Genomic DNA, 26459 nt, shown 5'->3' on the forward strand with positions numbered 1-26459 from the left:
GACCAATACTATTGAGTGTATAAAGTTGTGTGTGTGTGAGCTGCTCTATATGATGGGATGGATGCTTGTCATTCAACATGATGTAAACCTTGATCTGAGAACAGCTGTCACCCTGGCATGGGAAGTGTGTGTGTGTGTGTGTGTGTGTTTGTGAGTGCGCATGCGTGCTTGGGTGCATGTGTGTGTGGCACGCAATGCAGGGGTCTCCCGAAGAACGTGACTCCATAATTTGTTTGTAAATTAATCTTTTGATTATTAATATATAGAGAAAGGTGCAGTCCTATAACAGAGCAAAATTCTGTGTGTTCATTGAATTATATAGCCTGTGGTTTGATATTTACATCTTTACTGAGGCAGTTACAGTGCTGTATTGATGGATTCATGATTCTACACCTTCCCACCCAACACACATAAAACACATGCGCACGTACACATGTACATATAGACAAAGCCAACACACGCACGCACACACACGCACACACACACACACACACACACACACACACGAGCACTGACATACAGACACACACACACGCAGTCCTTCTGAGTTCAGGACGATGTGACCTTGGGCTACATATTGCAGCATCATGGGCAAGGAAGCAATTCCCATAATGTCGTCTGCAGCATAAGGCTGGGCCGAGGAAGGAGTGCGGGTGTGACTGCTATCAACTGAGAGAGATATGGGAGAAGGGGAGAAGGAGGGAGGGGAGTCGGACGGTCGGGACGGGATAGGTGAGACCATGGCGTGTGGCGGGGGGTATAAATGAAAAGAGGACATTTGGGGGAACGGACAGTGAAGAGAGTGGCTATAGTGGATGATACATGCCCTCGTAGCTATAGTGCCCATGACTAGGAGCAAGGAAAACAATGCAGACTACACGGATTCTGAACTCTGTCATTGTGCGCTGTACGGAACAAACGGAACATTTGGATTTCTGAAGCACACAATGGAGCCCTATGGAGTATGAGAAAGAAATGCATAGAGATGCCCCTCACCTTGAGACACAGCAAAGAGTAACGCTATGGGTGCTGAGGAGAGGGAACCATAGTGATCCTATGAAATTACTAGCTGTAATTCTATGGATGGAACAACATGAAGTGGTTGGAGGGACAAGAAAGTGACTGCTTCTCTGTACTACTGTAACTGAGAGGAGCATGATGAAGCAAAACTATTTGGCAGAGTGAGAGAGGAGGGGAGGGTTGAGCAGCAGAGGGATGCAGAAGGGAGGGGAGGAGAAGCGAGGGAGGACAGGATTGGAGGACAGCTGGAGGGAAGACAGAGGAGGTAAAGTCTTCAGAGACATCTACGCATATAGAATGCTCAGCACTGACCTAGCATTCACTCTCCTTAGTCTCTCTCGTTCTATCATTCCTTCCCTCTCGTTCTCTGCCTTCACTATATCCCCTCCCTTTGAGAAGGTCAAACGGTGCATCGAGCCTCACCTACCTGAGATTTAAGAATGTGACCTTAGCCATCCCAGTAAGAACTCAGCGAGACAGAGAAAGGCCAGGAGGACAGAGCTGCTCCCCCTCCCTCCCTCACCATCCCTCTCTCCCTGCCTCCCTCCCGTCCACCCTCTGCTTCTCCCCCTCCCGCTCTCTATCACACACACACGCGCTCTCTTGCTCTTAGCAGCCGGTGAATGTACAGTGCTCAGAGTAAGGCCTACATGCGAGGACATGGATGAGAATAGGGTGGGCCGTAGTTCTAATTTTTGCACCTTCTTTTACTCTTTGTTTTGCATGTGGGGAGTCAGTTGTTGACAGAAATACTTGTATTTCTTTGTTTTCTGCCACGGGGACCTTGACAAGGTGAGTGACCATCCTGTCTGAAGTTTTGAACCACTATGTTGTGGCGCTGGTGAAATGTTGTAGCCACATATCCCTAATTATAGTTATACTACTTTATGTTCAGTATTTTGCATCAGGTGATGGTAATCAAATGTGTGTTTATTTGTATGGGTGATTGCTGTTCGTGTAGAGTAAAATTAAATAATGACAGGTTCGGGAGGTAGTTTGTCCAAATTGTATATTCTTTTGTTACGGCTGGCAGTGATGTCATTGTCTAAGGACCGATACTGTGTGTACCTATAAGTTCTGACAGAGGCATTACTTGTTTATTGCAGTTATCCGTTTAATGGGCAGTATTGCACGTCGTGAATTAGGCAAAAATATATATATATATATTTGAGAACAAGCATAATTTGCTACAACAACTACAATATTTTAAGAATCATTAAAATAACATACACGATACATTAAACTTTGTATTAATGAAAAAAGTATGAAAAATGTTTGCACTCACTAACTGTAAGTCGCTCCGGATAAGAGCGTCTGCTAAGTGACTAAAATGTAAAAATGTATTCTTACGGTAAGTAATTGTAAACTGAATCCTCTCAGGTGACCTCTCAAGACAACTTCAATATCTTAATTTTCAGCACTGCGTGGTTTTTATGTAGGATAATTAAAGACTGCATGGAATGTTATTACATAGTGTATGTAAACTGCTTTCAGCCGATAACCTGTTTGTGGCATACATAATTGAAAAGACCTGTCTCAAGTGAGATTGACATTTATGACTACTAAGAGCTTCGCAAACTTACTGTTCAGTGAGATGGACTGCAGTGTTCATGTTGGTGTATTTAGAAGTTGGAGTCAGTATAACTGTTGTAGAGAAATGGAGTACAGTATGTCAGAGATGAAATAACTCCATGATTTTAATGGGCTACTGTAAGACATCACCATGAATTTTTTTTACCGATGATGTACCGATGATGATCTGATGATTTGACTGACGTATATTACCTGATTGGTGCCTGATTGATGCCAGGATAAACATGTTTGATCTATCTTGGTGTAGCACTAAATTAAAACATCTGGGCTGTAGGAGTCACAGCTTGTTTATCTGATGGACATGATCCGTTACAATTGGCAATATTTGCATGGACACAATGCATTTTGGGGAGTCCTCTGTAGACATAACTTTTTTTGCGAAACAGGATTTACCACTAGTTGTCTTGTCATGTCATCATGGCGGAGTCAAGTTTTTACGCTTGTGATGGGTAAGTTATTATGTGTATTGATGGCTAACCCACTAACAATTTGACAACACCACAATCATCAAGATAGACAAGTAAAGATACACTGACATGTGGTTGTTTTAAAGCAGTTAACAGTATCATTCTGAGGTGTTTGGAAGTCCAGGTTGCTGGTTTTGCTTCAACGCTGCAGCCAGATGCCTTTGTTAAATGGCTGGGGTCCAGCAGGGATGTATCCTCATCCCGATAGAGTTCCAGCATCCACCACCATGTTCTCTAGGGAGGCTTTCTCAGACCTGCCCAGGGCCTTGGTACTCTGGGGAAGAGGAGGCTAGGACTCATGTGGGGTTGGCTATTTTCATGGTCAGTAATGCACAAAAGAGCTGAACCTATCAATAGGCCACAACATGGAGTTTTCTCAAGTGGGTAAGACTAATCTTGTCTAGCACTGAGAAACAACAGTAATGTATCTGTCGCTGCATGTTTGGGTAAGTTCATAACTATTACATTTTTTGTCTTTTTTTTTTACATTTAGTGATGCTCACTGTTAGTATTTCTCAAGAGTGGTTTGAAAGTATTATATATAACCTTCAAGGAAATACTACTTTCCTCAGACCGAAAAGTACATCTATTTTTCAGTTTGTGAAAAGAATCATTGAAATTCACCATTGGGCTTATTATTCAATATGTGGCTCTCATCAGACCCAGTTCTGCTGAGGTATGTCTTTTATAATCGGTATGACAAACATGAACTAAATATAGATTTTAGAGAGGGAGCACGATTTCAGATAAACTCTATTTCTTTTGATCAGGATTTCCCGGAATTGAGAGGAGGTTTTTTAAAGGGAAGAGAGAATAACCCCAGTGGGATGATGACTTAAGAGCTGAGGACTGGAGAGCTGGAGGAATTAGAAGTATTGTGTGTTATGTAATGCAGTGAAGATCCCAATAGAGAAATTAATGAATAGCTTGGTTAGGGTTTTCTGAGATCAGATTTACTGACGGCTATTTAGGAGTTTTAACTGTTTCAGTAATGCACTCCTGGCAAAATACTCCAGCTTTTAGTGTTGGCAGCTCCCTCTCCTTCCAAAAATACACACCTCCAACACACACACGCACACACACACGCACACGCACACACACACCTATACCTAACTGACTCGAGCGCAAATGGCTGAGGTGACAGAATTGCTGGCACTTGACAGCAACTGCGACATTTTTGACCTAGCATGTCTGAGTAGGATTTTACATGTGCAACAGAGTGTGTGTGTGTCTATAACTGAGTTTGTGAGCATTAATTTGCATGTGTGTGTCACCTTCAGTCCTGTCTGTGCCGGAGACCCCTCTGTTGGCTTATCACGCCACACTCTGCAGTGTCCTTTTGACCTTGCTGTCATCTTAACCCCGACAGGCCCATTTATTAAGAACACTCCCACTGAGACCCAGATACCTGCACCACATTTTTTAAACATATTCATCCTCCCATCCTCTCCTCCACTCTCCCTCATCCTTCCCCCCTCCATTCTTCTCTAGGCTCCAGCAGAAAGGCTGACCTTCCTCTCTCTATTTGTCTCACTTTAAGAGAGCCAGAGGGAGAGAAAAAAGGAAGTGTAGAGCGAGAGAGAGAGAAAATCTATCTGCAGCTTGAGTTGCTGTTTTTCTTTTTACACAGCAAGATTAAGTCTTTGGATGTTGCTATTGTGCTGCCCCACGGTAGTAGCTACACACAGCACACTGGTGCATTGGCCATAACCCAGCCTTACAGCCTCCAACCTTCAACTGCTATCATTAATCACTGCTTCTCACCAGTAGTAATTCCACGGGGAAGTTTTAGAGCTCATTTGGCAGGGGGTTAGTAAAAAAAAAATTGCTGACAATAAAATGCACACTGTAATATTTCTATACTCATTTTTATTTCAAAATACAATAACGATTACAGCTCATTCCTAGAGACACAGTGCAGTGCAAGCATTTCTGGTGTTCGGTGCGAGAGGGCCTGGTTAGAGCCATGCGTCACAGAGGAACACTGCAGCAAAAACATGCATGATCACATAGAGACAGACAGGCAAACGCAAAACTCTGGGACCTCCACTATCCCAGCTAGCTATCCCAGCATTCAGGACTCCAGCGGAGATGTCAGAGTGAGTGACACGGGAAATGGAGGTCATGTTTATTTCATTAGGCTACATTATTTGTATAAATTTTTTTAGAACATGTGCTTTGTCCCCTACCCATTGGTAGCATTGTGTGTCAGTGTGTGTGTTCGTGTATAAAATACAGTACAATCTAAATTATTATTATTTTAAATTCTTGAGATACCATCATTACTTTGGAAATCAAGTCTGATTGTGACTTAGCGTTATAGTCCCTGGTTGTGGCAACAAGCTTCCCAGACTTATTTCTAACCTAGCTGATGTCTCAGACTCCCTACACACTGATTTACACCACAATCACAATTGCACATACGTTTAATTAATACATATTAGTCATTAAGTAATTTTAGAAGGGGAGCGTGTACACCCTACAGGTGGAGATCAGCGTCAACGTTCCACTGTTTAATGAATGATCTTTCAAATGTGAGCTTCCCAAACTCAGGCCAACTTGCCAAAGACCAAGTAATGATGGCTACAACAATGTCAACTAGAACATCCACAAAGTCACGGCATAAAGTACTAATTACATGACTATGTGGTACAGAATTCAACGATATCAAAATACAATACTCAATCAAATAAAATCTAAACTAGAACGGATAGGATCTGACAAATAATACGAAAAAAAATTGAAAAAATAAACAAGCTTTGGCAGTGACTAACGTAAAGCAGCCTATGAATGGAGTGCCCATTGCAGAGACAGGTAGAGAGTGTCTCCTGATGAGGTAGGGCACTCCTGGGCACATAATCAGTGTGGCCCCTGGCTTTAGGCCTTTAAACCACATCAGACAATACCAGAGACATATTCTGCCAAACTACATCCACACTCCCATAGGCTATCTGCTCCCTCAACACTGTCTGTTTAAAAATACAAAGCCAAGACTTTTAGACACATGGAGCAAATGAAGATATAATATTACAAATATTGACTAAAATAAATAATGTTACTATTTTACGGTTGTGATATTGTTTAGCAACTCCACAGTTTATCTGTGATTTTGGATACTTTTTGTGATCCTTCACAGACTTACATACATTATAATGCTCTTATGATAATGTGTTTTAAGCCCTACATCTGTGAAGGTAGTTTGAAATTCAATGGGTGGAAAGTGGAATGATTTGATTGTATATTAATTTCAAAAGTAATTGTTACTTCAACTTGGACATCTCACGTTGTCTCCCAAATACATTCACAACAAGTGTAATACTAATATAGCTAAATATGTAACATCCAAAGAACATCCAAGATCAATTACAGTGAGGGAAAAAAGTATTTGATCCCCTGCTGATTTTGTATGTTTGCCCACTGACAAAGACATGATCAGTCTATCATTTTAATGGTAGGTTTATTTGAACAGTGAGAGACAGAATAACAACAACAAAATCCAGAAAAACGCATGTCAAAAATGTTATAAATTGCTTTGCATTTTAATGAGGGAAATAAGTATTTGACCCCTCTGCAAAACATGACTTAGTACTTGGTGGCAAAACCCTTGTTGGCAATCACAGAGGTCAGACGTTTCTTGTAGTTGGCCACCAGGTTTGCACACATCTCAGGAGGGATTTTGTCCCACTCCTCTTTGCAGATCTTCTCCAAGTCATTAAGGTTTCGAGGCTGACGTTTGGCAACTCGAACATTCAGCTCCCTCCACAGATTTTCTGTGGGATTAAGGTCTGGAGACTGGCTAGGCCACTCCAGGACCTTAATGTGCTACTTCTTGAGCCACTCCTTTGTTGCCTTGGCCGTGTATTTTGGGTCATTGTCATGCTGGAATACCCATCCACAACCTATTTTCAATGCCCTGGCTGAGGGAAGGAGGTTCTCACCCAAGATTTGACGGTACATGGCCCCGTCCATCGTTCCTTTGATGCGGTGAAGTTGTCCTGTCCCCTTAGCAGAAAAACACCCCAAAAGCATAATGTTTCCACCTCCATGTTTGACGGTGGGGATGGTGCTCTTGGGGTCATAGACATCATTCCTCCTCCTCCAAACACGGCGAGTTGAGTTGATGCCAAAGAGCTCGATTTTGGTCTCATCTGACCACAACACTTTCACCCAGTTCTCCTCTGAATCATTCAGATGTTCATTGGCAAACTTCAGACGGGCCTGTATATGTGCTTTCTTGAGCAGGGGGACCTTGCGGGCGCTGCAGGATTTCAGTCCTTCACGGCGTAGTGTGTTACCAATTGTTTTCTTGGTGACTATGGTCCCAGCTGCCTTGAGATCATTGACAAGATCGTCCTGTGTAGTTCTGGGCTGATTCCTCATGATCATTGCAACTCCACGAGGTGAGATCTTGCATGGAGCCCCAGGCCGAGGGAGATTGACAGTTATTTTGTGTTTCTTCCATTTGCGAATAATCGCACCAACTGTTGTCACCTTCTCACCAAGCTGCTTGGCCATGGTCTTGTAGCCCATTCCAGCCTTGTGTAGGTCTACAATCTTGTCCCTGACATCCTTGGAGAGCTCTTTGGTCTTGGCCATGGTGGAGAGTTTGGAATCTGATTGATTGATTGCTTCTGTGGACAGGTGTCTTTTATACAGGTAACAAACTGAGATTAGGAGCACTCCCTTTAAGAGTGTGCTCCTAATCTCAGCTCGTTACCTGTATAAAAGACACCTGGGAGCCAGAAATCTTTCTGATTGAGAGGAGGTCAAATACTTATTTCCCTCATTAAAATGCAAAGCAATTTATAACATTTTTGACATGTGTGACACATTTTTTTGTTGTTATTCTGTCTCTCACTTTTCAAATAAACCTACCATTAAAATTATAGACTGATAATTTTTTTGTCAGTGGGCAAACGCACAAAATCAGCAGGGGATCAAATACTTTTTTCCCTCACTGTACCTCAGAGGAGAGAGGTCCCATACATTCAAACATTGATAGTTTAAGACAGTGAGGACCACACCTAAATAGCGACAGTAATCAAAGCACACCTCTAGAGTACAGCTTGGTATTTGGTTAAAACGTATAAATATATGTATCTGATATAAATGTTACTCTTTACTTTTTTCTGTTTTCCCTGAAAGTGCTCAGCTTGTGTGTATGTGTAGGCCTCTTCTGATGTGCAAAACAGCTACGTGGCTGTATGTGGTGTTCAAAGCTTATGTGTTGGATCACGTATAGTCAATGTGTCTGTGTGCTCATTTGAGTGTCAACGACCAACTGAGGGCGGACATTCAGGTGTTGTGTAAGGGTACCTGCAGGTGGACAAAAGGGGGACATAATTTGGGGATTGCACTTTTTGTACAATGTTACTATTTCATCACAGACCAACAGACCAACAAATTAATTATCCATCCATTGTACGCAAAATTGTGCCCGTCATAATGTGTTCAAAAAATGTCATGCTAATGTATGATATAGTACTAAATTAGTTTATAACAATACAAATGTGTGTCGTTTCGATGTATGAGCAAGCAACACAGGCAAAAATATCATATTGGAGGTGAAGCAAGGGTTCAGAAGAGTTAACTACTGATAAAATCATCCCTGGCTTCTCCATTCAGGGGTCTGAGTTTGAAGAAAAGACACTCGGACACTCTAAGGACACTCAAACACATTCTCAAACACACACACACACACACACATATTCACACACGTGTATACACCCACACTGCTCGTAGTCATTCACAAGCTTATACCCTGTACATAAAAACGAACACACACAGCCAAGAATCCATCCACACCATTCTCATACAGAAAGGTTGTCATTTGGACGAACACAGTAGTTGTCAGAAAGAACAGGGAACTTTTTTTGCCCCAGCCATTATGCATCACTAAGTAATGTGATAGAACAAGAAAATATTTGAGAAGAGAGAGAGAGAGAGAGAGAGAGAGAGAGAGAGAGAGAGAGAGAGAGAGAGCAGGATCGTTCCTACTAATGACGGCTGTCAAACCATCTATTTACTCTACATATGTAGGATCTTAATTTGAGCCAGTTTGCTACAGCAGGAAAATAATCCGGCAGCTACAGGAAATGTGAATTATTATGTGGATTATAATTAATTGATATGTTTCTAGGAGTTGATACATTTTACGTAAGGGAAAATCAGGTCTGAAATTTCTAAGTGGAAATTACAAACTTCAGAAGCATTTTTAAACCTCACATACAGTAGACATTTTAAATGTCCTGCATTGCAGGAAAGTTCTCCTGCAACATGGTGATCAAATTAAGATCCTACATCTGTATCTTAAGAGAGAAGCGAGAGAAAAAGGGGAAAGAGGAATGTCGTTTGGAGGCTGCTGTCCCCTAGTCTCCTCCACCTTATGTGGCTTCCCGCCACAGAAGAGAGGAGATAAGATGGCCGACTGAAGATAGAGGAAGTTGTGGCGTGGGTGGCGTGGCTGGTGGCTGGGGATTCCCATAACGGCAATCTTGTTTGGCTGGACAAGAGGAGGGAGGGAGGGGGCGTAGGGTGAGGCAGATGCTGGACGAGGATTCAAGCAAGGGTCACTATACGTCTTCAGGCAGGAATGCTTTTCTGAAGATTATGGTTAATCGGAAGCAGAGAGGCAGGGAAAGAAGAGAGCAGAGATATATATGAGCTCAGCGATACAATACATATAGTACATCAAATCCAGCTACTGAACATAAACAAGGAAACAACACCCCTAAGATCAACACAATAAAACGATGTCCCACAGAATGAAAGTCACATGAGAGTAGAAGACAAGATAGTTTAAACATCTAGGTCAGTGCTTTATAAAGTAGGCACTGGTTGTCTTGCCAACCGGACTTGTTTTTAATCTGATTTCCATGCTATTGTTGATGTACAGTATTTATATCCCACTGTAGGATCAGGGGGCAATGTTGGGACATGTACTGATTTGTACAATCTCATACACCAAACGCAGACTGCACCACACACACCCATCACCACAGCACATTGGCTAGGACCACAATGCAAACACAGCAATGGAGGTACTGTGCAGAAACACGCAGGGGTGGATCACTGATAGAGTTAGTGTGGAAAACAGGTTAGATACTAGTAACTCAAAACCCAGTAAAAACACACAAACACATTGCCCTGAGACATGGCTGTAGACCTCTATAGCCTCCAAAAAAAGCTATGACACACGAATTTGGATAGTCCCTTTGTAGATGCTCTACAGACTATCAGTAACATTTCAACTAACTATCTACTAACCCTAACCCTATTTATAACCCTAACCTTAACTCTTATCGTGACCCTAAACTTAACACTTACCCTAATCCTAGCCCTAACCTTAGCCTTAGCAAGCAGTTGCTTATCAACAGACAGTTTGTTGATATTATGACCATGAAAATCTGGACTATCCAAATAAAGTGGAACCCAAATTCATCCTGGAACCTTGCATGGTGGAGTCTACAGCCATGTGTCAGGTCAAACAAACACATGAGTGAAAAGTAATGGACAACATTTTACTTGAGATACAGTGAGCACATAACTTTTCCTTCCCCATGAATCATGTTGACAGATTTGTGCAGACAACTTCTGTGTTTGTATCTGAAGTTAGGATTGAGCCCTACAGGCATTCAGAATCAGAACTGATCAGATTTAAGTCCTGGAAGAGAGACAACCAGGTAGAGGTTGAAGGTAGAAGAGAGAGCAGACCAGAGGGGGAAAGGTTGGATAAGATTGACCATTCTACTGGATGAGATCAGGACAGAGGTTGAGAGTGAGCCTGTGTCTCAACAGTCCTTTCCATGTCTCCTGTCCTTCATGACCACTGATACATGAGACGACAGCACATTGTTTTAATCTATCGTCCTTTCACATCAGTGGTCATACAGGAAATGAGCCAAGGACAGACTATTATTTTGAGATTGTCAGGACAGAGCCTCATAGTTAAATATCAAACAGAATTGGAAGTTTCCATCACCATGGTAACGAGAGAGAGGGATGAAGAGCAAGGTTTGGGGAAGAAGGCCATAAGTGGCCACTTCTTCTTGGCTAACTGGGGTCACATGACCAGCACAAAACACCAATCACAGATTGTTACCAGCGTGAGGGAGGGGGTGGGGCTCCCGCGAACCTTGGGCCTCCAGGACCATGCAGGCCGGTTATAGCTGCCTGGCTCATGGCAATTTACACACATACACATACACACACACACACACACACACACACACACACACACACACACACACACACACACACACACACACAAGAACACACATAAAAACGCAAACACACATACCCGCAGGAACACACATTCAACACGCAAATAAAACAAGAAGAATAAAAGAAGGGGAAGAGGAGATATTTGTCAGCTTTGTTCAGGGTGGTTTTAAGAGAAATGTATGAATCCACTTATACTTTACACCGGACATCTTTCTGGCATGTGTTTCCATAACATGTATATTTTGTGACGTTTTGGGGTTATTCCAAAATGTTGTGACTTGTTAGGTATAAATGACGGACCACCCCATCAGTGCACATACTACAGTATGTACAGCTGAAAGAGAAAGGTAATTGAAGTAGATTTTAAGACTCTCCGGTTTTGCCTCAAGAGCATTGCTTCAAGTAGATGACAGAAGACGAGAGAGAGAGAGAGAGAGAGAGAGAGAGAGAGAGAGAGAGAGAGAGAGAGAGAGAGAGAGAGAGAGAGAGAGAGAGAGAGAGAGAGAGAGAGAGAGAGAGAGAGAGAGGACAAACAGCAAAGAGAAAAGAAAGAGGAGGATAGTGTTAATTAATCAGGGGACACATTATTATCATTTCACAACCTTGAGAAAGAGTCATAGAGTAAAGCAATATACAGATGTAGGATCTTGGTACACTAGTACTCTATTTGAGGTTTAAAAAGGTTTCTGAAGTTTGTAATTTCCACTTAGAAATGTCAGACTTGATTTTCCCTTACAAATATATAAAACCCCAGAAACATTTCCATTAATTATAATACACATAATAATTCACATTTCCTGTTGCTGCAGGATTATTTTCCTGCTGTAGCAAATTGGCTCAAATTAAGATCCTACGTCTGTAGAGGTATCGAGGAAGAGATATATGTTTAGAGGAGGATGGCTAAAGAAGAAGACATGACTTAAAGAGAAAGTCAAAACAAAGGGGGGTTCTCACTTGGTTCCCTCCTCGGTGCCCCCCTCTGCATCCAGCTTGCCCTCTTCTTCCATCTTCTGCTCGTCAGAGATGAGCTCCTGTTTCTTGTGGCGCCGTATACACTTCACCACCACCATGGACAGGATGAGTACAGCCAGCGCACCGCCGACTGACGCCCCGATCGCCACCGCTATGGTCGAGTCCCGCGGGGGAGGCACTGTGGAGGGGGAGAGTAGGAGGGAAGAGGAGGAGAGGAGAAGGAGGTGAGAGAAAACCCAGAAGGATCAATATAAGTTCTGTAGATAGTGTATAGTTGACAAAGTGCTGATTAATTTGTAAGTTTGAAAATGTAAACCACAGTGGGAGGATATGAAAAACCAGGATAGCATTGCTGAAATAGCCTTTTATGTTTGTATGTATGTATGTATATGTGTGTGTGTGTGTGTGTGTGTGTGTGTGTGTGTGTGTGTGTGTGTGTGTGTGTGTGTGTGTGTGTGTGTGTGTGTGTAAAAGTGTGTATGTGTGAGACCAGCATTTGTGAGAGGCAATGATTCTGAGGTGAGCTGGGTTGGCACGCCCATCAATAAGTAAAAAGCTGTGTAGTGTTGAGTCATCACGTCCTGGGCTGAAGGAAGGTTGAGACTGAGACCAAGGGAGAACAGACACACAACCAGATGAGGAACTGAAGGATGATGGGATGGATTGATGAGTGAATGGATTGATAAATGGATGAATGGCAAGGCCAGGGCACATTAATTAATTGCATGCAGGGGATGGGCTGGTATGGATGGATGGATGGACCAGTTGACCACAGATTAGAGCTGAGCGATTAGTGCTTTTTGAGGTCGGTTCGGTTTCAGTTCTATAATTTTTTTAATCACGTTTTTCAATTTAGGTTTCGATATTTATTTTTACATTAAACACACTATGCTTTATGTGGGTTGAATGCTGTAACAACACTGAATAAAACAATTAATACAAGTCCCATGATGGTAGTGACTGCCCATTTCTGCTTATCACTTATTAACCATAATTTATTCACATTACTTTACTTTAATAAAATATTTGTTTTATTTGATGACTTTATTATTTCATTCCAAGTCATGGTCTCATCTCTATAGAGCTGCTGCCTATGCGGTCTGCCAAAATCACAATTTTAGTAGTTCTTCAAATAAATAAGGCATACTTTTATGACTGCTAAATACCAACTATCAATCAGTTAGATCATGTATTTTCAGGCGAAGTAACTTGCTCCCTGTCCCTCTTCTTGCCCCCTGCTCTTACGTTCTGTGACGACAAACATGTTGATGATTCCGTGGCCCTGGATCCGGTCAGGGGGGTTGCGGACATAGCAGTTATAGACGCCCTCGTCCGACAGCTGGACATCAGAGAGGGTGATGGACAAGTCGTTCTTTTCCAGGTTACCCACAAACTGCACCCGGTCACTGAACCGGTCTGTCCGCAGGGGCATCATCCCCTTCTTATAGGTCATGAACTGGAGGAGAGAGGAGGAGGAAGAGGGGGATTAGCAGAAAGATAGACAGGAAACATGTAGTTTTTATTGAACCCAGGACTCTCTGGAAAACAGTGGCAATTGTTACTGAGTACAGATGTAGGATCTTAATTTGATCACTCTTTTATTACTGAGAATTTTCCTGCACTGCTGGAAATGCAGATGCGCTTCGTGATTTACATACATTCACTGAAAACCCACAGTAACACACGGTTATATTAACAGTACTGCACTTTTCATGTACTGTAGCCTACTTTTGTCCAGCTCATAGCCTAACCACTGATGAAATCAACATTATGGACTAAACGTTCAAATCCTGTTGCGGCAGGATTATTTTGCTACGACAATACTGGTCAAATTAAGATCCTACACCTGTAGACTATCCTGGCTAAATAAATAAAATAGTTGGAGAAAGCATGGCTTTTAAAAAAGTAGATAGAGAGAGAGCGGAGAGGGAGTTGACACAGGAAACGTAAGGAGGATGGAGTACGCAAAATAAACAACAAGATGAATTGGACTGTATATCATGGCAGAGTGAAGAAAGAGCCAGGGGTATGGTGTCCATTTTAGCCTTACATTTTACCCCTCCTTGAGTCAGTCCTCACCTTCCTTGAGTCAATCTGAGACTGAGGGTGTCCTAAAATGGACCCCATGCATCGGCCTGACATTGACACAAGACAAGGGCAAACACACAGTCTGGTTTCTCACCATCTCCTCAGTCTCGTTGGTGTTCTCCTGGTAGGTCCAGTTCATGGCAAACTTGTTGACATCCATCTTGTAGCAGGAGGTGAAGATGCACTGGATCCTCACCATGGTGCCGTTCAGGACGTTGATCTGGTTATGGACCAGGACATCCATACTGGACGCAGGGCAGGCTGGGGGAGGGAGGGATGGAGGGGATTGGTTAAGAAACACATAGATCTGCTACACATGGAAGTATGGATTTTGTTGTTTACTGTTCTATAGGAAGGAGTGAGTTCATTCACGAGAAAGATCATTCTGATTATACACATATGTATGGTGATCATCACATAAACAAACTGCTACAGTATGTATTTCAAAAGTTCATTTTTTCTGGGTCAGTGAAATCCTCGGTAAAGTGACCACCATTAGCAGAAGGTGATAGTAGTATTAGAATACTGCTTTAGCAGTAGTGTTATGGATGCTAACAGTCCGCACAACCTGGGATGCATTGCGCAGCACAGAACCGTACTGTAGTTAACATCTCGGTAGGCACACAGTGACTCACTCCTGCACCGGTTACTCTTAACGCAGCTCTAGACACACCCTGTACAGCACTCCCTGAACCATACTGAAGGAGCTGCATGTGAACGAACGCTTAGACAGCAATTTGAACAGCCAGGGCGGTTGAAGCAGCGGTTCAGCTGTAAGAACAGAGGAATTCTGCCCGTTAATTCTGCCCTGTAATCGTTCCACTCATTATTTATAATGGAAATCATTGTTTGCGTATTGCCGTTTATTGCGGCGATGGCTTACGCAAGAGCATTGGCTAAAGCTGCAGAAAAAGAATCTCCTGAATACATAACTCATTGAGGCATTGAGGCAGAACTGTGCTATATACCTGTGTGTGCCTATAGCGTTGTGTCTGTGAACTGCATATGATGACAATCACAGTATCAGTTAGGCATGTGAACATTTGCACATCTGTTTGTTTCTGTGTATGTGTGTGTGTGTGTGTGTTTGTGCAGGGCAGGTGCCAGAATGAATCAGTTGGAAGGGGCAAGTTTTTTCACAGGATCTCCTGTGTGCACACGCTTGTGTTGGAAAGATTTTTCAAATACTGAGGAAGTATCATTTGCAATGGATGTAAAAAACAGACTTTGTTTACAATGTGTGAGGTAAAGAAAATATTACGGAGAAGCTCAGCTTAGCATTTCAATAATAACATTTTGTTTCTCAAAACCATTGTCACGTGGTTAATCATACAAATCTGAAGTAAAATTATAAACATCTAAAAGTAAAAATTCAACTAAGGCGTGAGCACCAGCCTCTACCATTTGGACACTGATACACTGTGGTCCATTGGTGGCTAAAGAAATTAGCGCATATAACTCAAAGAAAGCCTATAGGCCAATGCAGCAGTAGGCCTATAACTTCCATTGTCTACTAAGTAAAATACATAAGCTGACAAATAAAAACAGTAGAAAATATCCTGATGAAAATTACGGTTCTTTCAATCACATGCATCTCTCTACTCCGCCTCCCTTTGACTTGAGCTATTGCTGGTGAAGTGCAACATTGTATCAAATCATCAACTGGATCTGGCCATACTTGTAACATTGTATCAACTAGCCTATTCCAGGCCCTCAGAGTTTCCCATTCCAATGAGCATGGGACAGACAGCTGTTTTTATGTAGTATCCACTGGATATATGGAATCATCAGATCATGATATTTTGCTCTTTCACACCGAGGCTTGGTGATTATCGAGGCCAGGAGTGTTGGAAAGATTTTTCAAATACTGAGGAACTATCATTTGCAATGGATGTAAAAAAAACAGACTTTGTTTCCAATGTGTGAGGTAAAGAAAATATTACGGAGAAGCTCAGCTTAGCATTTCAATAATAACATTTTGTTTCTCAAAATCATTGTCACGTGGTTAATCATAAAAATCTGAAGTAAAATTATAAACATCTAAAAGTAAAAATTCAACTAAGGCGTGAGCACCAGCCTCTACCATTTGGACACTGATACACTGTGGTCCATTGGTGGCTAAAGAAATTAGCGCATATAACTCAAAGAAAGCCTATAGGCCAATGCAGCAGTAGGCCTATAACTTCCATTGTCTACTAAGTAAAATACATAAGCTGACAAATAAAAACAGTAGAAAATATCCTGATGAAAATTACGGTTCTTTCAATCACATGCATCTCTCTACTCTGCCTCCCTTTGACTTGAGCTATTGCTAGTGAAGTGCAACATTGTATCAAATCATCAACTGGATCTGGCCATACTTGTAACATTGTATCAACTAGCCTATTCCAGGCCCTCAGAGTTTCCCATTCCAATGAGCATGGGACAGACAGCTGTTTTTATGTAGTATCCACTGGATATATGGAATCATCAGATCATGATATTTTGCTCTTTCACACCAAGGCTTGATGATTATCGAGGCCAGGAGTGTTGGAAATATTTTTCAAATACTGAGGAACTATCATTCGAAATGGATGTTAAAAAAACAGACGTTGTTGACAATGTGTGACGTGAATAAAAAATGACTGAGAAGCTCAGCTTATTAATGGTGGACGTGGTGAGTTAAGACAATCAGAAATCAGACATTGCCAAATGGGCATTTTCCTACATTTGCACGCAGCAGGCCAGGCAAATTACTGTAATTAATACATGCATTAACAGAAATTAATGTAACCAAATGACGGAGGATTAACAGTACATTTACTATGCCTACTGGTGACATATGTAATGGGGAATAAACAAAAATATACAATCAAAGGGCAAACAATTCACACAATGAATGCGCATGAATTGGCGGGAGACAGCTGAGGGCATTCTGGAGAGCTGAGTGCATGCATTCTGGAGAGAGATGTGCCATATCTTTGCCACACACCCCTCCCCTTCTTCTTGTTGCAACATTTGAAATTATTCTCAAGACACATTATCTTCACACATATTTTAGATGCTTTTCACTGACAGTCGCAACCAAATCAGCTAGACCTATTGCCAAGCGCGCTGCCCAAATTATGGGCTTCCCAAATAGGCATAAGCCTACACACTTGTGATTTGAAACAATCCACAGTTTTTTTTTAAAAGAAGCTAATGATCCTCTGTGGCTAAGTTATGATCCTGTCACGATCGTCGTAATGAGTGGACCAAGGCGCAGCGTGAAATGCGTACATCTTTTAATGCGTACTTTGCACAATACAACAAAACGAAACGTGAAGTCCACGGTCATAAACACAAACCTACACGGAACAAGATCCCACAAAAGACACAACAGGCTGCCTAAGTATGGTTCCCAATCAGAGACAACGAGCCACAGCTGTCTCTAATTGGGAACCACCCCGGCCAACATAGAAACACAGAAACTAGAACAAGAACATAGAAAACGAAACATAGAACCTAACACCCAGAAACTAACACATAGAAACTAACACCCTGGCTCAACATATAAAAGTCACCAGAGCCAGGGCGTGACAGTACCCCCCAAAGGCGCGGACTGCGACCGCGCCAACCAAACCCAACAGGGGAGGGGCCGGGTGGGCATTCCGCCTCGGAGGCGGATCCGTCTCCGGGCGTGACCACCACTCTCTCGCTACCCCCCCGTAGCGCCCCTGGTCTGGTCTGGCCCCGCTGGCCGGAGCTGGACTGGACACCGGTGGAGCGGATTGCTCAGGCTCCGGTGTGGGGCAGCTGACCGGTGCCTGACCAGGACTGACGACGCGCACCACTGGCTTGGTGAGGGGAGCAGGAACAGGCCGGACCGGGGTGGCGACGCGCACCACTGGCTTGGTGCGGGGAGCAGGAACGGGCCGGACCGGGCTGACGACGCGCACCACTGGCTTGGTGCGGGGAGTAGGAACAGGCCGGACCGGGCTGACGACGCGCACCACTGGCTTGGTGTGGGGAGCAGGAACGGGCCGGACCGGGCTGACGACGCGCACCACTGGCTTAGTGCGGGGAGCAGGAACGGGCCGGACCGGGCTGACGACGCGCACCACTGGCTTGGTGCGGGGAGCTGGAACAGGCCGGACTGGGCTGGCGTGAGGGACAGGAACAGGCCGGGCTGGACTGTGGAGACGGACTGGAGGTCTCGAGCGGAGAGCTGACACAACCCGTCCTGGCTGAATGCCTATTTCCACACACTCTGTGTGAGGCATCAGCACAGGACGTACAGGGCTGTGCACTCGTACTGGCACTACAGCACGTGGCACTGGCGCAGGATATCCGGGACCGAGGAGGGGTACTGGAGGCCACGAGCGTTGAGCCGGCATACTCCGTCCTGGCTGCATGCCCACCTTAGCACGACACGTGCGTGGTGCTAGCACAGGATGTACAGGACTGTGCCGGAACACTCGCGGCACAGTACGCAGCTCCGCATAACCCGGAACCTGCCCAGTCTGAGTAGGGGGAGTTGGCTCTGCTCTACCTCTAGGCTCCGCCAACCACCCTTCCAGCCCCCCAAACCTGGTGGCCTCCTCTCCAAGATCGCTGATGCGCCCTGTAGCTGCCTCCAGCAGCCCCGTCGTCCACGCCGTGTGCCCCCCCCAAAATAATTACTTGGGGTTGCCTCTGGCGTGTCCGTCGTCGGCACGGTTGCCGCCGTTTCTCCTCTCCTGCCTGGGCCTTTACTTTAGCCCATGGCCCTCTGCCCGCGAATATGTCCTCCCAAGACCACCATTGGCCCACCTGGGACATTGCCAACTCCTCCTGATGGCACGCTGCTTGGTCCTTTTATGGTGGGATCTTCTGTCACGATCGTCGTAATGAGTGGACCAAGGCGCAGCGTGAAATGCGTACATCTTTTATTAGTGTACACACAACGAACCAAAACAATAAACGATACGTGAAGTCCTCGGTCATAAACACAAACCTACACGGAACAAGATCCCACAAAAGACAAGTGCACAACAGGCTGCCTAAGTATGGTTCCCAATCAGAGACAACGAGCCACAGCTGTCTCTAATTGGGAACCACCCCGGCCAACATAGAAACACATAAACTAGAACAAGAACATAGAAAACGAAACATAGAACTAACACCCTGGCTCAACATATAAAAGTCCCCAGAGCCAGGGCGTGACAGATCCCTGGTGAAGTATTTTACATGTTTTTATTTAGACAGGAGTAATTATGTAATTAGGGCAAAACATACATTTACTTTAGGGGAAGCCAGCATCCTAACAGTGCACTGTGCACCCGCCAACTTTCCTTTCCCATTCGCAAGAGGCTGAAACCAGAGATCTGTATATAATGACAAGAAGCTCATTGTCCCAAAGGCTGGCAGGCAGGCGACAAGCTTAGGTCTGCATATTATGCCCATAGAAATGCATTGGGCTTATTCTGGATAGATTTTGGCGAGAGTGAGCACCTCTTCCTTTCTGCTGAAACTCTCTCATCGGAGAAAGCATCCGAATGAGCAAAACAGCGCCCCTCTGTCTTCCTATACGTAGCCCATGTATCTGATACCATCTGGACAGAAATAGTATGACATGCCATACTCTTTTGGTCCAGACAGCATCAACTACATGGTCTATACATACTGAGACAAAGGGGTGCTGTTTTGCTCGCTCGGATGGTTTATCTGAGATCATCTTTCTGTCAGCGCACGTCTCGGTCAAATAAATTATCAATATTTCTATATATTTTTTGGACGGGCAAGGAGGTATGGAAGGGCCCCCTAAGGCCCACCCATAACACCGGCCCTGTGTGTGCGTGTGTTCTGTGAGTGCCTCAGTGGGATGTGTGTGTATTGGTCTGAGTGTGGCTGTTAGTGAGTGCAAGCACGTGCGTGATGGCCGGGGTGGGATGGGTGTGTTGGCTCTGCACCATTCGTTCCCTCTGCAGTCTGCCGAGTTTTGTGTTCCTGGACAAGTTCCCACTACAGCTGCAATCACTCTTCATCGTACCGGGTCTCTGCAGCAGATAGTCCCTCTTCTCACACCCTCCTATCCTTCTCTCTCTCTCTCTCTCTCTCTCTCTCTCTCTCTCTCTCTCTCTCTCTGTTTGTGTGCTGTAGTGGTGCAGTTAGTGTCCTGTCCCTCGGCTCCCTCACTTCCTCCCTATCCTCTCTCTCTCCCTCCCTCCCTTCCTCTCTCTGAATCAGGTGTCCTCTGGAAGTACTGCAGCACAGCACCTGCTTAGAGAGGAGGGAGGAAGGGACAAATAGGCTGACATCCCACAATATATATACAAACATGACACACACCCTCCACACACAAATACACATATATGCTCACATATAGACCCATACCTACACATTGACAAAACATATGCACACGCTGTACGTCACACACACACACACACATACACACACACACACAGCACATGTACTTGCAGAGTCAGCACTCAGCAACAAAAGCGTGATCAAATTAAGATCCTACATTTGTACTGTATCTTGTGCATCTATAGGGTGAGTACATTCCCACACTGAGGAGGGGGTTACTTTACAGTATGTCCATCACATCCTTTAATATACAAACACAATCAGCTAATCCCATCCATACTTAGTCAGCTGCCATGTCTTAATGATGCTCAAAGTCTACATCCCCAATGTAATGGGAAGCAATTGGAAGCTACTGTAGCTCACTGCTAATACAAAGAGATTAACTAACCTAACTTGAGTAGCATCTGATTCTGCAGTAATTTAAAGGTTCCAATGAAAGTTTCCTGTATCTCTTATGCAAGAGTCTTGGGTTGGGAATGTTACATCATGTCAGTAGGGAGCACATGTATGATGAGTTGAGGTTAATCATACATGAACATTGCCATGCGCTAACTTTTACACACTTCTACACTGCTGAAGGTAATCTCTGGTCATATGTGAAAAATAGTAAAACGCTATCTTGAACAAATGTACATGTATGTTATCTGTACATGTTACTGGGAGATAAGAATATGTATGATGCCAACATCGTTGTCTAGAACTATAGGCCTATACACACATATATTGAACTATAATATTACAGTATGTGTAGCATTCTGAGCAAGATTATCTCATCCTATAAGGCAAGTATGTAAATAGTGTTTAACACCCCAATGCTTTTGCTGCACTGCTTGATCTGCTATTACAAGGCAGGAAATACTGCAGTGTATCGCCCTCTCCCTACCTCCTTCATTCTTCACTCTCCCTTCCTCTCCTCTCCCTCCCTCGCCACACCCCAGATCTCCCTCCTCTCTCTGTCTCTCAGCTCCTTTTTTTGGAGGCTCAAGGTCATTGTAAAAGAGAAGGTAAAGACAAGGTGCTCTGCAGTGCTGTAGAAACTACTTTCAAATGTCATTGGATTACTGTGTGGCAGTCCTTATAAGCTAAATACATATGGTTGCACACACACATGCACCGACACGTACACAGTTGCATTCTCCATCATATGCCATTCTCTAAATCAGGCACTCTCTCATCTCATACGCAAAGTACAAACACATTATGCACGCATAAGTGCGCACACACACACACACACACACACACACACACACACACACACACACACACAAGATAAATTCAGGCAATCATGATTTGTTCTCTACAGTCAACGTCACATATTGCAAATACAAAAAAAAGGTTACACTCCTAGAAAAAAGGTTTCCAAAAGGGTTCTTTGGCTGTCCCCACAGGTGAACCCTTTATGGTTCCACGTAGAACCCTTTTGGGTTAATTGTAAAACCCTCTGTGCAAAGGGTTCTACATGGAACCCAAAATGGTTCTACCTACAACCAAAAAGGGTTATTAAAAGGGTTCTCCTATGTGGACAACCGGATAACCCTTTTAGGTTCTAGATAGCACTTTTTCATCTAAGAGTGTAGATAAATTACTGTACTACTACACCTATCATTTCAGACGCAGCTGTAAAACTAGCCAAAACACTAATAGCACGGTAGAGAATGCAAGCTTTTATTGAGACATTCAGTTACATAGCATTACTTAAATATTCTCCATGTAAAGTAATGGGGCGTTAAGTCTAACATGGCTGCCATAGAATTTTAAAGTGTTATGTAAATGCATCATAATGCAGAAACCTCAAGGGCCCAACTCTCTAAACACATGGCTCTGGTTTGGACCAGAAGCTGTCGTCTCCTTCCCTACCAGTGGCATAGATGTCACCTCACCCCCATGGAAGGCCCTCAAAATTGTCAAAGACTCCAGCCACCCTAGTCATAGACTGTTCTCTCTGCTACCGCACGGCAAGCGGTACCGGAGTGCCAAGTCTAGGTCCAAAAGACTTCTCAACAGCTTCTACCCCCAAGCCATAAGACTCCTGAACAGCTAATCATGGCTACCCGGACTATTTGCACTGCCCCCCCACCCCATCCCTTTTACGCTGCTGCTACTCTGTTAAGTATTTATGCATAGTCACTTTAACTCTACCCACATGTACATATTACCTCAACTACCTCAACTAGCCGGTGCCCCCGCACATTGACTCTGCAACGGTACCCCCCTGTATATATAGCCTCCCTACTGTCACTTTATTTTACTTCTGCTCTTTTTTTTCTCAACACTTTTTTTGTTGTTGTTTTATTCTTACTTTTTTTGTTTAAAATAAATGCACTGTTGGTTGAGGGCTGTAAGTAAGCATTTCACTGTAATGTCTGCACCTGTTGTATTCGGCGCATGTGACCAATAAAATTTGATTTGATTTGATTTGATTTGATTTGATGTCTCACCCTGTATGTGGGTGATTGCAGCCCAGCAGGGTTCATACCCAGGCTGCCTGCTGACAGGGTAGGTGTTGAATGGCTGATGGATAGGCCGACCCAGGTGGTTGATGGACAGGTCGTCTCATAAACCTTGACCCCCCGTGACCTCTGGGCCCATTAGCTGCCCAGTGATTCATAGCCTTTAATAAAAGTGACTGCCAATGTCCTTGGTCCTGTGTGTGTTCAGTGTGAATGTGTGTGTGTGTGTGTGTGTTTGTGTGTGTTTTGCTGTGGGCAGTGGCTCAGCATACTCAATGACTGGTGAGTTCAATATGGGAAGGATAATATAGTATAATACATTACTGAGGGACTGACCTTAATATGGTGGTTAAAATGTTATTACATTTGGCTTTATGGAGGTAACAGTGTTCAAGACTGGTCAAATATATTGGATCTCTGTCTTTTGATGGCTGAGGTATTTTTCTTTGATATGACACAGGACACAATATTAAGTGAACCTGCTGACAGGCAAGGTCATTATGCAGGAGGCTATGGGATCACAAACTACACACAGTAGCCTGTAGCTTACAGCTCAATCTAATCATGTACCCTACAGCATCCCTTCCATGATGAAGCAGCTACTCCTACTCTCTACTTCCTGACATTCAAAAGGATCAGCCTTATGGCACCACCCTGAGAATGAGAATGTATGATCTATCCTATGAAATCAATGCTGTCAGCTCCGAGCTAAACTGCTGCATAGCCACGGTAGGGTACAGACTACAGTGTGGGCTATACAGTGGCTGTGGATGTGGAATATCCTGCCCCCTTGTGGATGAAATTATAACGTGCACTCAAAGATCCCAATACCGAATGGACACCACAAATACTGTTGGTTGTTAGTCAGCAACCGGTTGTCATCGAGTGTAGTCCTCTATATCAATCATCCCTACTGTTGTTAAATAGCATTTGTGAGCCCCTAAAAGTATACTATTACCAACTGCTCCTTGAAATAGTATGAGAGGATGCATGTGAGCTCAGCATGCCAGCATTGCCTACTAGAAATCATAGCTGCTGGTCTATGAAGTAGACTGTCAGCATGGCACTGTCTCCCTCTGGTGTAAAAGTCTAGGAGGCGCAGCAGCATGACAATACATGACTGTTCTAAAATGGTGAAGATATCAGAGGCTGGTGTGGTATTAGTAATCTCTTCTGCTGCACACTGCACAATGACCAGACAGTGTGAACCAGATGACACACACATACAGTTGCATCATCACAACAGTTTGAAAGTGATAGGCTATAGACACTGCATGGCAAATGCTATATTTCCTACCTTTTATTTGTAATATCCTACATCATTATGATAACACAGATATGAACAGGCATATGTGGAAAATAAAGGTTTAGGCTACTGCATAGGCTTTATGGTGTCATGGCATCAAAATTACAGATCGGGAAATTCATCTCATGAGCTGTCATTACGCACCAGTAGCCTGTTGCCAAGTAGGCCTCTGCTGAGCACAAAACAGCGCTCGCACTATCCATCTTTACCTGAGTGCTCTTTGGGATACGAATAATAACGTGTAGGCTATGTAAATAAACGGGAAATATAGCCTACACTAGTGAGGCAATGTGAATAAGTTATTGTATCTGCCAAGTGCGCTAAACTCAGTATAGGCTTCGTCATAGCAAGTCGACCGCCGCACAGCAAGCTGCCAGTCACGCTTCGACCCGCTATTGTAAAAAAGCAAACACTATGACGATTTCTTTATTTGAAATTGAGGAGAAACTACAATTTCGTTCAGATTCAAGGCCTGTTTACAAATTGCCTGTACGCAAGTCGATGTTGCTAGTGATGCGTCTCTAGCTCAGAGATGATGGAGATACGCGGTGTCCACGCGTCAGTGTCCATCCACTCCACTCCGCACCTGCATCAGTAGAGAGAGCATCACTGGATCTGCCTGAGGCCTGATACTTACACGACTGTTACACATTCTGAATAAGCTATAGGTAGATAGTGGGCCGATAATAAATCGTTGTATCCTCGATATAGATCAGGCGTTGGGAAACTGGAATTATGCTTTTTGTGATTCACTGCGTTTATCTCTGGATTAAAAACAACCGCACATCGTTTAGCCTACAGTTTTGGTTCCTTGACTGAGTCTGTTGACATAACCAACAGATGTATTAGATCGAATTGCTAATGGTGAGGGGAAAGTGTTTTGCTTAGAGGTGATGAAGTTGGCAATTTACAGTGATGGCAAGCGGCGAATTTCGTGTGCCACCAGTCTATTAATTAGGTAGCCTACTATAATCATACAGCATTTCAGGAATATCTCAATTTCGTCCATTTACACAAACACACACACACACACACTCACGCACACTTACACACACAACGCGCGAGGAAACGGTGCACATTTGAGCCAGGATAGTAAAATTGCGGCTCTGTCACTCATCTTTCCAAATATCGATCAGCTGCTACATTAGACGGTTCTGTTGTAGACTACTTACCCATAATATAAACCATCAATCCCACGATGCTCAAGTTGATAGCTGGCATCCACGTCTTATTTCGCTTTTGTAATGTAAAATGCATTGTATCTCCTTGTAGTAAAACGTCACGCTATATAAAAAATATATAAATATCGTCAAATCTTCCTTTTTACTTAAAAAAATCTTCAATTTGTGTTATTTTTTCAGTGCTATGATATGGCTGGCAGTGACTGTAGCTGTAGAAATAGTTGATTATATGGTTGTGGGTGTCTCTCAAAAGAAGGCGGGGAGGTTGGAAATTGAATAAAATCCTCTACTGTTAGCTCCCTCCCTCTCTAGCTCTCCATTTCCCCCTTTCATATTTCATATTTCTATGTACAATTATTAAATTACATTTACTCGCAATGATCTATAGTTCCGACTTAATAACATCATTTGGAAAAGCACTTGAATTTCATAATTCACTGATGCCCTTAGATAAACTACTGAGTCCTAATCATATAATAGTGTATTTCCTTTCAAAATAGAATCATATCACGTGTTGACTATCATTCTCCCATGCAGTAAACTATGTGCGCGTATCATGCTGTCAGTATAGGTGATTGATATGAATATGGAATATAACTAGGCTATAGGCTAGCTAATGGAAACAACTATACTGATCTCTAATTATCTCTGTGTGTCCTAGACCAGGGATTTTCCAACCTTTCCTTGGGGACCTACAGCCGTTCCATGTATTTGACCTATTCCACAGTTATTAACACATCTAATTCAACTTGTCAACTAATCATCAAGCCCTTGAATAGGGTGTGTGTATTTGTATATAGATTTTCCACTTATCGAAGTACCCTGGGAATTCTCACAAATAAAGGATGTTGTT

General features: G+C 43.5%; 1 protein-coding gene and 1 long non-coding RNA gene across 3 annotated transcripts in view; one reads left to right on the forward strand and one right to left on the reverse strand.

Annotated features, from left to right (window-relative positions):
- The first annotated feature begins 803 nt into the window (after positions 1–803).
- Positions 804–26459, forward strand: part of LOC121567400 — a 35489-nt gene continuing 9833 nt past the window's right edge. The window contains exon 1 of the long non-coding RNA XR_006001104.2: positions 804–1812. This is a non-coding gene — a long non-coding RNA (uncharacterized LOC121567400). The remainder of the gene's footprint in view (positions 1813–26459) is intronic.
- Positions 7982–25812, reverse strand: LOC121567399 (sodium channel subunit beta-2-like). 2 transcript variants are annotated; one of them, XR_006001103.2, is made up of 6 exons: positions 25598–25812; positions 14458–14624; positions 13521–13731; positions 12258–12453; positions 11182–11252; positions 7982–9680 (listed from the first exon to the last, which is right to left on the reverse strand). XR_006001103.2 is itself a non-coding variant. In XM_041877422.2 (5 exons), the coding sequence occupies exons 1-5, from the start codon at positions 25680–25682 to the stop codon at positions 9653–9655; spliced, it is 687 nt and encodes a 228-aa protein (XP_041733356.1). In that variant the 5' UTR covers positions 25683–25812; the 3' UTR covers positions 7982–9652. The 2 variants fall into 2 exon arrangements, 1 of the variants encoding a protein (XP_041733356.1); XM_041877422.2 differs by lacking the exon at positions 11182–11252.

Source organism: Coregonus clupeaformis, chromosome 6 (assembly GCF_020615455.1).
Source record: "Coregonus clupeaformis isolate EN_2021a chromosome 6, ASM2061545v1, whole genome shotgun sequence".
NCBI lineage: Eukaryota > Metazoa > Chordata > Actinopteri > Salmoniformes > Salmonidae > Coregonus > Coregonus clupeaformis.